At 34.9% G+C, this 13632-nt stretch overlaps 1 protein-coding gene across 1 annotated transcript in view; it reads left to right on the top strand.

Annotated features, from left to right (window-relative positions):
- Positions 1-287: 287 nt before the first annotated feature.
- Positions 288-13632, top strand: part of ltk (leukocyte receptor tyrosine kinase) — a 71590-nt gene continuing 58245 nt past the window's right edge. The window contains exon 1 of the mRNA XM_044143854.1: positions 288-494. Within this exon, the coding sequence (XP_043999789.1) occupies positions 452-494 (43 nt within the window). The 5' untranslated portion in view covers positions 288-451. The remainder of the gene's footprint in view (positions 495-13632) is intronic.

Raw genomic sequence — 13632 nt, 5'->3', positions numbered from 1 at the left:
CAAGCTACTCTAATTATTGTCAAAATGAAGCAGACGCTTTTATTATCAACCTTCCGGTTTGTTCTTATATTATCACCTCATTATCTGAGATTAGTTTTATGATCTCGGAGCTTTCTTCAGAGACCAAGAACTCACATCCTGGCATCAAACCTTTAAACATCTGCGGGACTGAAGAGCCCCGCAGGAGCGGTGACTAACGGAGGCAGAAGCAGAGGGGGAGGGTTTGGGGCTCTGTCGTCACCGGGAGCTGCAGCAGCAGCAGCAGCAGCAGCAGCATCAGCATCACTGAAGTGAGTAAAGGCAACAACAGTGCGCAACTTGGAGAAATAATTCCACAGTCCGGCCGGAGCAGCGCGCATGTGTCCGTCTGCCGAGGCGCGTCCAGGCGGTCAGACCCACGCGTGGTTGAACCAGAAGCTCCGCTCTCTGTGGCCGTGCGTCCAGGAAAGTCATGGATTTTAGGAGGAAGCATCTCCCCATCGTTATTTTTTTAAGTAAGTACTCATTTATTTGTAACTTTTAAAGCTTTAAAGAATCAAAGTTGTTGTTTTTTTATTTATATTTGAATTTTTTAAATGTGTAACCGGGATTCGGGGTTTTATTTGTACTCTGTTTTGCGAGCCTGTTGCAGCGTGAGTTCATCCCTTCTCACCTCAGTTTCCACGCACTATGAAACCCCCCCCAACATATTAATAACAATGCTTGAATCTGTGTAGCTGTCATTTCCCCCCAAGAGGAATACTTGAAAGAATTTGATTTACATTCATTTACACTGCAGCAGGGGGACAAGACTTGGCACGAAAACTGCTTTCCTGGCTGTCAGCATAAAGCACACTGCTGTTGGGTTTGTTTGGACTAAACGGACAAAATCTGACTTCAGCTTAGACAGGAAGATATAAATAACGTCTAAGTGAGCATCATTTTCATTTGTGTTTGCCTGCTTTACTGCAAATATAAGTGCATATTTCCAACCAAGCTATCATGTTATCTCAATCACTGTTTAAAAATTTACCATTTCTTTAACTGAGAAATTGTTTAACCAATCAAATGGATTCTAAGGAGGGCGGCTGGTATAAAAATCAACTTTTTTTTCTTCTTCTTCTCCAACAAGCCCCCAGTTTTCTTTAACAAGCAGGGCTCACATTAGGAAGTCCTCCCCCTTGCAGCCTGGGAAGTTACAGTCGCTGCATGGATCTCTGAAGTGGCTCTTACTGCAGTCAGTCACTTAAAAGAGCCCAGGGTGAGCGTTTGCCAAATTTCACAGCATTAAGTCAGTTCTCCCACTCCGTCCAAGTCCTGGGGCGAATGCGGCATGCAGCACAGACTGAGATTGGTTTTCCAGTTCCGACAAGCGGTTAAGGAATTTTGATCCAGGGTGCTTGTGTTTTTAAAGTCACTAAATGTACTATGACATCAGTTGTTTTCCTGCAATTTGCACAGCTTGATGTCTTGAGCTGCATATGTGAATGTTTGTTGGGAAAAGAAAAGGAGGTAATGCTGATTATAAATAAAACATCTTCCCATGACGTCACAGGAAAAACCAGAGGAATTAGTTCACTGTTGCTGTTCAAACTGAATCTTTTTGAATTCAAACTCTGCAGGTTCGTGTTCACAAACACGCCGCAAAAACACAAAATCTTAAGTATTTCTGTCTGGTTTCTGCTGCATATATCGTAGTTTTGTCTTATTTTAAGTGTACAAACTCACAAGTAACTTTTCAACAAGACATACGAGTCAACTTCATTGGATACATTTCTATTTTTTTCTCAAAGATCATCAATAAGTTTTTTTGGTTGAAAAGAGCTCAGCTTTTGTGCTCATTTGGGTCAGCAGACGTTTTGGATTTGGATCCGTAGGAAAATCTTTCTTTCTGATGGTTGACTGTGACTTCAAATTCGGCTTCCAGAACATTCACATCTTGTTTTCTGCTCTCCTGTGACGTCCTGGATGAGTTGATTGATGTGATTTTGGTTTCCCTGGGTTCACCACCGTTCCATAGTTTCTCCATCTGTAGATAATAGAGCTGGAAAACCCAAAGTAACAGAGACCCCAACGAGCCGACAAACGAGTGGTTCACTACAAAAACACAAAATCTTACCAAGATTTTTTTCTGTCTAGTTTTTACTGCAAATATCGTAGTACACTTGAAATAAGACAAAACTAACTTGCAAGTAATTTTTGTGTAAGATATAGGAGCTTGTTTTAAGTCAGTAATTCCTTAATCTTGATGGAAAAGTTCCAGTTGGATTACAGATTATTTCACTTACAACATGGAAAAAATATCTTGTTAAAGGTGAAATCATTTGCCAGTGAAGCTTGTACTTTATCATCAATGTTTAGTAATTATTCACGTAAAATAAGATCATATTTCTTACTGAAAAATTACTTGTAAGTTAGATTTGTCTTATTTCAGGAGCAGTAAGATATTAGCACTAAACTAGACAAAAATATTTGGTAACATTTTGTTTTTGCACTGATGATGTTTTTGTCAGGAAGATTATTTCACTTATGGAAAAAATGTCTTGTTCTAGGTGAAATAATCTGCCAGTGGATCTTGTACGTTTTCATCAATATTAAAGAATTATTTACTTAAACTAGAATAAAATAATTGGTAAGATTTTGTGTTTTTGAAATGCTTGGATTGCCTTTCCTTCTCTTTAAACATGAAACAATCATTTTAAATCTTTTTTGTGTTTAATCAGGTTATCTTTTACTAATATTCACTTTTTTAAAGTTTGACCAATAACACAAAAGCTCCATAAAGTGCAAAATTTATTTTTCATTACGGACCGTTTTTGAAAATAACAGATTTCACAACGCACAAACAACACTCTGCGTACTGTTTTTACACTTTCAAACTACTTTTTATCATAATTTGATCTAAATATTCTACTTAGGCATCTTGGACACCCACTCCTTATTGACTGGCACAGAAAGACGCAGTGGAAAAACCAGCTGGGTCTCTGTGGGGGTCATTGTCTGCTGTTCCACTTCAGCTTCACAATCTGAACAACCTTCCCACCAGTCGGTACATTTACCTCGAATCCCACTGTGTGATTCAATGAATCTACAAAAAAATGACAAAAATATAAAATAATCACAGTTCATTCTCAAGGTAATTGAAATGTTTCAAAGGAGATCAAAAGAAAGATATAAATGAAGACTGAAAAGGACAGAAAAAATTAGGAAAGTGCAGAGATGTTTTACAATCTTTGAGTGTTTTGTTCCACTCTTGTGTTTTATATCTCGGCTGCCAAATATTCATGGATAAACACGTATAAACACATTTGTGAAAATGGCGACATCTACATGATGAAGTGCGATTATTGAACCTTTATATGAAAAAACTCGATGCTGCACAGGTAGGCATTATTACAGACGCACAGAGTGAACTTTCCGCTCCGTTGCTCATATTGTTTCTTTAAAAGTTCATCTTTACTTTGAGTTATTGTGATTTATTTCTCATTTCCGTTCATCCGTTCATATCTCTCAATATTATGAGCAAAAGAAGGAATTTCCTCTGATTTGGCAGAGATTTACCAAGACTCAGGACTGACCTGATGAGGTCAAAGATTGTGGAGATATTTCTGTTTTATAACTACATCAATATATATAAACATATTAAATGAGAAGAAAGACACATTTTATTCTGTTTTATTCTGTTTGACAATTAATTGGATAAAAGAAGTTGACAAATTCTGCAGGTTTCTCATTTAACTATCATTTTTGTACAATATTACAAATACATTAAAATATGCAAATAATTCAATTCATCTTTATTAAGAAAATAAATATTTTATTGCCTAAAATGTAATAAAATATCATTCCTTTAGTGAATTTCAACCAGATGAAGATAAAACATGTTTACACACAAAGATGTTTTTATTTTAAATGCAAAATGTATAAATATTTTGTACAGTTTTGACTTAATTACTGCTCTGAATAAGTTGTACTTTCAGCAAATAGCCTATTTTGAGTCTATATACTCTAGTTAATTAATCGTTTGCTAAAATAGTTGACAATTAGAGAAATAATCGTCTCATCTCAATTAATTCAATTAATCATTATAGCCATAATTAGAATGTCACTGTGTTTATAACGAACCACTTCATTTAAACTCATTTAAAAATCTATTACACCTACCATCATTTAAATGTGCTTCTCATTATTCTTTGCTTTTCCAAACATGGTTTTAGCTCCCAATAACATCTCATGGACAAGAGACATTAACAAAATAATTTCCAAAGTTTTAGAAGACAGCGCTATTAAATTGGAGAAACTTGTGACATAAAGAACTGGAAGTTCCTCCAGAGTGAAAGAGAAGACAGGAAAACTGGTCAGGAAGGCCGCCAAGAGGCCTACAGCAACATTCAGAGTGAGCAGCAGGGATTTCTGGCAGGTAAGGGGTGTGGAGTCCCATGTGGGAACAATCTCTTGTACTGATCAAGTGTCTGGGCTGCGGCGCTACGACAGAAGATGGAGGAAATTATCTAGACCCTGCTAAATTTAACAAAAAACACATTTAAAGTCTCCCAAAACCAAGAGGGAAATGTTGAAATCAATGTTCAGCTTGGTGCAGATGCTACGCGTGAAGCATCTTTGGTGGCTGTTGGGAAACATCCGTGTGTGAAAGAGTTGGGAGGTTTTGGGATTGAGATGTGATTCGATTCACTGACACAGACTTCTTCAATATTTTTCATAATTCTAGTCTTCAGGCATTGTTTACGTCCTAATTTGCTTCTTCTGGTGCAGAATTATGATGCATATCTGACATCAATGGCTTAAAGTTTGATCAATTGTGACATAAGAGTTCAGACTGCAGACATTATCAAAATAATTAGATGCATATCTGATTTAGTACTACATATTGAAGTGGCCCAATTGAGAATATTGGTTGTGAAAAATAGAAATTGTTCCTTTTAGACGTAGAAAGAGTTGGATATGGATCTCATTATCTGATGTGAAAATACCATCGGAAAAAGAAAAAGATTTGGATTTACTAGATATTTTTTATAATAAAGACCTTTTTTAAACTTTCCATTGAATAACTGAAGGTTTATCCAGGACTTCCCTCAAATATGTGAGACTTGATCAGTTTTCCACTCAGAAATGTTGGACTGAACATGGATTTGCTCCCTGCACTGCAAAAATACAAAATCTTATCAAGTATTTTTGATCTAGTTTCTCGTGCAAATCTTGTAGCAGACTTGAAAATTTATCAAACTTACTTACAAGTAACTTTTCAACGTGATGTATGAACTTGCTTTAAGTAAATAATTCCTTAATATTGATTTTAAAAGGACTAGTTTATTGGCAGATTATTTCACTTTCCATTTTTCTCATGTTAAAAGTGAAATAATCTGCAAATGGAAATAGTTCTTTCTTATCAATATTTAAGAAATTGCTGACTTAAAACACCCTCATATGTCTCATTAAGAAGTTACTTGTGAGTTGTTTTTAACTTATTTCAAGTATATTAACATATTTGCACTAGAAACTATACCGAAAATACTTGGGAAGATTTTGTGTTTTTACAGTGCAAAGACTGGAAACTTTTTTCTCAAAGGTATTGAATAAACACAAAATCTTACAAAGTATTTTTTGTCTAGTTTCTGGTGCAAATATCAGCACATTTGCAGACACTGGATCAAAATACTTGCTCGTATTTTGTATTTTTGCAGTGATGAAACTTTAATTGTAAAAAATATGACCCATATATCTTTCAGTCACATTATATAAAATCACCATTGTCTAACATTTAAAGAGTCCATTTGTCCCTCTTGTTTCCCTGAAGTCTCCATTCGCTGGTTATCTGCCACTCAAAGAAGAAGTAGATGGAGGGTTAGCACCTCTGCTGCTCACGTGTAGCTAACTGTAATGATGCTAACACAGTGTACGTAAAAATACGAGAATGGAGGATCAAAGAGACGGCTGAGGGCCATTTCTGACCTGGTTGGAGAGCAGATGGATGATAACCCAGCTGCGCTGAAATTGCTTTCAAGTGTGGCTTCAAGATGTTTTCTGGCTTTTTGTAAGTGTGAACGACTGGGGGCAAAAAAAGCATAATTGGGGAAAATAGGATAGACAGAGGAAGTAAACAATGTCAGGATTGTGGACGGCGTCGACTGTTGGAAATGCATTGATTTGTTTTTTTCTATTGGGCCTTGAGAATAAAAAATATTCTAATGTACAGTTGAGTGAAAAAGTATTACGTTAGAAATGTTCAATCGTCCCGTATTATTGGGATCTAGATAATCAGAGTAAATAAAGCAAAAAGGATTAGAATAATGTTTATTATTATTAGTTAGTCTTTTAAATCATTTTGGATGAAATTTGGGAAACAGTCAAATTTAAGAAGCAAACTTTCTCATGTGTTTTATATCAATAAGTCAATAAAAAACATGCCTTGACTTCATCCTCCTACCACTTCCTGTTTGTCTTCTTCATTTTTTCCGGCTGTGGTAACATCCTGTTATTGATCACATGACAACAGAAGGATGCTAGCTGCTAGCTTCCCTGGCAGATTATGTAACTTATAATGTGGGGAAAATTTCTTTATTATGAGTAATAAAATCTGCCAGTGGAACTAGAACTTGTTTAAAGTGAATATTAAGGAATTATTGACTTAAAACTAGCTCCCATTTTGTGCTGAAAAGTTATTTTCAAGTTAGTTTTATCTTAATGTCATTGTGCTAAGATGTTTGCACTAGAAACTGCACCAAAAATACTTGGTACAGTTTTCTACTTTTGCAGTGATTTGATAATGAAGTTTTGTGTACTTACTCATCTTATTCCTATCTGATACTAAATTAGTTTGATGACCTGAAACATTTAAATGTGACAAAAAAAATCTGTAATGAAGAATCATCTTTTATAGAGCGCAATGGCTGTATGTTAATTTTTCCCGTTTGAATCACGCAGACATCTCAAATACTGCAGGTGTTTATTTTAAACCGACTTGTTGCTGTGGAGCTTCTTAATTAAATGTTAGGCGCTGTCTAATGCTGCACATGCATAACGAGCGGCAGCCCCCAGTGGATCGTAATTATCTAGATAAACATTGTGAACTCTAGGAGTGACCATAACTGATGAATCTGTACCTTGAAGGCTCCCTTTGGAAAACTGTAATTAAACCGCTGCGCTCCATTCCAGCATGTCGGCCTTCAGAGCTGGATCTCATCATGTCATTTGAGCTGCTTGGTGAACTTTAAAAAGTAAAACAGATGGCATGTGTTATTTATCTTTAAGATATTTGTGTGTGGTTTCTTTCAGGATGAGAGCAGAATTGTGTGTCTGTACATTAAAATGGACGTCACAATAACCATAGGATATGCTTTTTTCTGCGCGCAGCATGTGGATTATTGCTTTTTTATTTCACTGTTTGTCTTTTTGTCAGCAATATTGCAGAAAGCGAATAAAACCGAGTCACAAAGAACTTAAAGCGTGGATAAATCTGTTTAGATTTGAGAAATATGGGTGGATTGAGAAAACCTCTGTTGAAATTGCAAAAAGTTATAGATAGATGTTTTAACCAAGGTAGGAGAGCAAATGTATTTATTGACCTATTCCAGACATTTTATTTGTCCTTTTTTATAGTTGAAGGAACAATATCTGTTTTATCCACCGAATATTTACATATGTACCCTTTCTGTTCGTCTCAGGTCCGGTAGGCTGACTTCACAACAGAAATATGCAAGTTCATTGTATTTATTCTAACAAGAGAGGAAATCAAGTTGGTTAACATCAGTCCTGCAGCTTCTGCACCTATACATTAACTAAAAAATAATAAATAACCATTAACAAACTACAAAGCATTAGCTCACAATGAGCAATTAATAGCAGTTGGCAGCAGTTACCATTTGTAAAATTAAACATAGCTAAAATTAATAATGATAAACATATGCAAAACATAGCAAAACTACTCATGAAACACTATATTATTAAATATCTCTAAAATATATATACTACAATATAATATTTGTAAAGGAAACACAGAGCTAATCCTAATATATACAACAGTTTCAAACGGCATCAGTAAAAGGGGGAGGAGCTGTCAGTTACTGGTTACCATGGTAACCACCAACCGTCAAGAGCAGCTACTGGTTACTATGGTAACTACAAACCGTCAAGACCAGCGTAATAGAATTTAAAACACCAATAAATGTCTGGAGTAACAACTAATTCACTAAACAAAATAAATTCAAAGAATAAATAAACAAATTTCGACAAATTTCACATTTATAATATTGTAAAACTAAAACTAAAACCCTGTTACACATGCGCTGTATACACATTTGTTTTCTCATTGTTTGATATGTCAGACTAAACAACTTGTGTTTTAGGTCAGCTGAGATAACTGAAACATTTCACTTTGTAAAATGCCTGAATTGAGGAAAATGATAACGCAAAGATTTCATGACTTTTTATGACGTTAAACAAGCTGCTCTGTTGGAAAGTAAGTAAGTATGTTATCAAAAGGCCTGAATGTACCAAAATGTTTCCTTGAATGACAGGGTCTATACAGGGCTATTGTTGTTTTATAATTTTATTTTTAAGCTGCAAAGTTCTTTGCATTTTTATTAGTATAAAAACTGCTACAAAAAAATAGTCAGATTGATTGTCTATATTAGAATTTCAACCATTCTTTGAGAGCAACAAGTCTTCAAAAATGTGTGCAGACTGCTCCCAGTTACGATAAATAAAAGAAATATCACCTAAACCAGAATAAACACCTAAATCTCACACAATGGACATCATAAATTAGTTTTTTTGGCTGAAAACCTGTTGTTTTTCACATCATCTGTCTTTATAACACAACACTTATGGTACAATTTATGACAAAAGCTGAATTTCACTTGTTTTACTCACAGAAATGTGAACTTCAACTGCAACTATATCACAACCTTGGACATAAAAAAACTCTAGAGCAGTGGAGGCGCATTCTCCATCTGGCAATCTAGTGGATGAGTCTGGGTTTGGTGGTTGCCAGGAGAGCGGCGCTTGCCTGACTGCATTGTGCCAAGTGTAAAGTTCGGTGGAGGGGGGATTATGCTGTGGGCTTGTTTTTTAGGAGCTGGGATTTGCCCCTTCGCTCCAGTGAAAGGAACTCTGAATGCTTCAGCATACCAAGACAATTTGGACGATTCCAAGCTCCCAACTTTGTGGGAAAAGTTTGGAGCTAACCTCTTTCTTTTCCAACATGGCTGTTCACCAGTGCACAAAGCAAAGTCTATAAAACATGGATGGTAGAGACTGGGGTGGATGAACTTGTCTGGCCTCCACAGAGTCCTGACCTCAACAACTTTAAGATGAATTAGAGCAGAGACTGAGAGCCAGGCCTTCACGTCCAACATCAGTGTGTGACTTCACAAATGCGCTTCTGGAAGAATGTTCAAAAGTCCATAAAAACACTCCTAAACCTTGTGGAGAGCCTTCCCAGAAGAGTAAAAGCTGTTCAAGCTGCAAAGGGTGGACCCATGTCAGACTGAATAAACCCTATGGATTAGGAATGGGATGTCACTTAACCTCATATGTGAGTCAAGGCAGGTCAGCGAATACTTTTGGCTGTGTAGTGTACCTCTTAGTAAGGTCTCTTGCCGACTATTAGTTTGAAATACGAAACATGCCCTTTCTGTCTGCACAGATCGTTTCCAAATAAGAGGGTGGAGACGGAGATCTCGTCAGAGTGCAAAAACAATAACATGTCAGAACAGTTCTGATAGAGGAAGAGAACAAACAACACTCAAAGCAACCGTTACTGACTCACCCTTGTGTTTTTAATTTTCCCCATATTTCAGGAAGCATTAAATTAGCACACTGTCAGCAATAATCTCTGTGAAGTTGCCGGACAGCCGATTCCACTTAACTGCAGTAAAGCTGTGAGTCATGGTCAGGATGAGCTGCAACTCTGCAGGTCAGAAAATTCACCAAGTTTCTGATTCAGGTCATTTTCCATTTTCCTGTTTGTTCCACAAAATAATGGGTTCACTGTTCAGAAATGCTGTTGAGCTTCATGATAATGTGTGCATTAGATGTGAGTTTAGTACATGCAATTAGTTGAATTAGTAATTTCCAGTGACAAGAGCTTTCTAATTGGGTAAATGCATTTTGAATAAGTCACTCAGGTTGTTAGTTGTTGTATAACAGGGATCTACAACCTGCAACGTGGCTCTTAAAAACTTTTACTAAAAATGATAAAGAAACAAATGAAGTTTTAATAATATACATATATATATAAATGAATGCAGGTTTTGGTTATTTTCCATTTTGTTCCTTAATAATTGCTCAAAATACCAATTATTTTTATTTAGATCTATTTTATTAGGCTGCAAATGTCGATATGCCATGTAAGAAAATGTAGCAGCAGTCGGCAGTAAAAATGTAATCTGGGACTGTCTTCAACCAAATAATGAAAACTACTTGTATGTTCTATATTTCAGCAAGAAAATAAAAGTAGATTTCTTTTATTGCAACTTTTAACAACTATTGCAACCCATTATGTGAAAACGCATGAAGATTACCACCATCATCTTACAGAAGTGAAAACATTTCAGTGTTAAAAGATTTTCAGTCAGAACGTTTCTTATCAAAATCACATGTTTCTTTCCCTTTATGTCAGCTGAATTGTGGTAATATTGAATTTATATGTTATATAAATGTCATGGACATTGCCTTCAAAGGCTTGTTTTTATATTTTCTTGTCCATGAAGAGGAGAAAACTGAATGGTATGTTTAAAAAAACTATTTTTTCTGTGAAAGGGTGACATGTTTGTGTGTCTTTTACAGTAAAGCAGTTAAATGGAGCCAAGCTGCAACCAATTAAACTATAAATTGAATTATGGGGCTTAATTGTTAAATGCCAGAAGCCTGATTCACAGCGCATGACCGCGTCTTTAGATGTGCATCTAACCATAACAATAGTAAAACTTTTTGTGTGCAAAAGACAAGTAAAAAATCTTGATGGATTGTTTTGAAACTAACTAAAAACCTTAATAAAGATCCAATGATGTCACCAACACACTTTTTGGCAGCCCAAAATCAGTTAGAAAGCACAAAAACATCCTACATTTAATGAATCAGAGGAGTGGAAAATGTCTAATAATTCATTTACATTTTGATGTAAAACATTTGCACTTTTAAACCTCTATTCTCCCAAAAAGGTGGCGTTCAAGAACAAAAATGAATTTAAATTTGATTTAGTTCACCAGAAAGTGATTGGAAAAGAGAAATATTTCCACGTACCATTTTTTTTATTTTAATTATAAAAGGTTGGGCACAATCATTTTGAAGCTGGTTTTTATTTTAGATGAAAACAATCTGAATGAACTTTCATCATCAAAAGTTTTGTGCAAAAACAAGAAATTTGACTTTTGCGCCTCTTTGCTGTGAAGATATTTAAACATGTCAGGGAAATAAGTTTTTTATTTACAGTACACACCAAAAGTTTGGACACACCTTATAATTGAATTCAGTTAGAAAGTGTGTCCAAACTTTTGGTCTGTACTGTATGTATAAAGAGAATACAGATGGTCAGACGTAAAATGTGCACACAAACAATAAATTTAACCGTTTATGCTTAATCTTTAGTTCATTTCCTGTCACTGCAGGTTAATGTTCTGGTAAATGTTCTCCCAAGCTCAGCAACAGCAACTTAGAAAGTATTGAAATAGTCAGTGATTAGATGTAACTTTGTGTGTTTACTTTTAAAAAAATTTTTATTCATTAGACTGAAACCTTTAATGTGAAAATTATGCAGTTGCCCTCTCTGAAGAGCAATAGACTGACCCTGTCAGTCTCTCTCTAGTCTAAGGAGCTTGTTATAAAACAATTATTAAAATTAATAGAATAAATCTTTTCACTCTGCATTTAAAATGACACAGTTCTAGTATTAACTCACTTCTGCCTCTGATTGGCTGATCACGCCCTCCTGCTGTCTCCTTCTCCAATAACTCCGGTTGCAGTTTTTCTTTGTTTTTTTGTTTGTTTGCATCATGTACTATACATTTGTCTAAATCATTCTTTTTCAAACTGTCGTAGTTAGACACTACAAATAAATTTTTTTACTTCATTTATCTCTTTTGAGGCAGCCATATTGGATTTTGAGGTGAAAAACACCACATTTTCAGTACATTGTAAAGCTTTTACGTAAAAGTGGAAAACATAATCAAACTGCATTTTTAGCCAACCATTTATAGGACAACATAAATCTAACTTCTAAACTGAGCAAATATTTGATGTTGAAACAATTTTTAAATACCCTCAAAAATGACTTAATATCTTGATTAGTTAAAATACTACTGTTTCATAAAGTCCTGTAAGCACAATGAGATTTATAAAACTTTCCTTTTGTGCACAAAACAATTTTCTTACTTTTCCTAAAAGATTCAGTTGGTGTAGGGTTTTTTTTGTTTTGTTCAACACCTGAGATTTTTTGCTTTAAATATCACCTGGTTTCAATTTTCAATGCATAAAAAGGAAAGAGTCATGGAGGAAGTAAACAAGTTTCTGGTACTTTTTCCAATTCTGTCCCAGGTGGTTCTGGTTTTATAAGCTGTCGAATCATGGGTGGAAACTTTGAATTTATTCTTCATTTTATTGTCAAACCTCAGATTAAAGACAAAACTTAGAAACAAACCTCTTTCCTTAGAGTCCTTAGAGAGCAATAAACTAAATAAATCTTAAAATTTAGTCCTTTTATTTAATATTTTGAGTACAAAGTGCTGTAGTCAGGGTAGTTTTTCAGATGAGTGATTGTTTATAATAAAACGAACCAGTTAATAATAGAGAATATATGTTAGTCTGAATAATAATATCGGTAACAATAACAGAGAAATCTACAAAAGTTTCCCAATCTTGATAGAGATCACTTAATGCAAAAAAAAAAGCTTTAGTTTTGTGTTATTTTTTAATTAATAATGTCAATGATTGATTTTTGATATGTTGTGAGAAAATAGGTCAGCAAAGAAGCAAGTTTTTAGTGTTGAAACTGAGTTTAACATGCTTTTAATTAAAAAAATCCAATTTGAGGAAAATGTGAGCCTCCATTTTGAAAGTGTTACAGGAATCAATCAGATCTGGAAATCTTCAGAGAAGCATTTTTGTAACCTGGGAGATAAATATTTAAATCGAATGACTAGGGGATATTCTGTAATACTTATTGAATTGCAGTAGTTTATCATGTGACCAACTGTTGGGGAATTTTTGAGGTTTTATTGCATTAATGTGATGCATTTTATTTTCTGAGGCTGTAGAAGTTTCTGTGAAGCAAATTTCTAGTTTCAAAAAGTGTCTAAAGAGTCTATAAACTCTTAAAAACATTTTATGACTTAAAATGAACCTTAAAATGTTTTTTAAGGTTGTAAACAATCAGTCTTGGTTTTATAAGCAATCGGAGGGATAAATAATTTTCCTTTTTTACTGGAGGATTACAAATGTGTTTTGTCGCTCTTTTGAAAACCAATCAGGAAGATGCTTCTTTCAGGCGTTAACACTGATCTTCAGAAAGTTTCCCTTTTTTTTTGCTCTTAGCTCTGAGATGTTTGAGGAGTTTCTTGAATTTACAGCCTGTTTCAAGTCACTCCACAGCATCTTAGGGAGATAAAGATCTGGGCTTTATCTTTGTCTAAGACTTTC

The sequence above is a fragment of the Gambusia affinis genome, linkage group LG16, assembly GCF_019740435.1.
Source record: "Gambusia affinis linkage group LG16, SWU_Gaff_1.0, whole genome shotgun sequence".
Lineage (NCBI taxonomy): Eukaryota > Metazoa > Chordata > Actinopteri > Cyprinodontiformes > Poeciliidae > Gambusia > Gambusia affinis.
The sequence above is the reverse complement of the archived record's forward strand: the minus strand, read 5'-3'. Positions and strand labels throughout refer to the sequence as shown.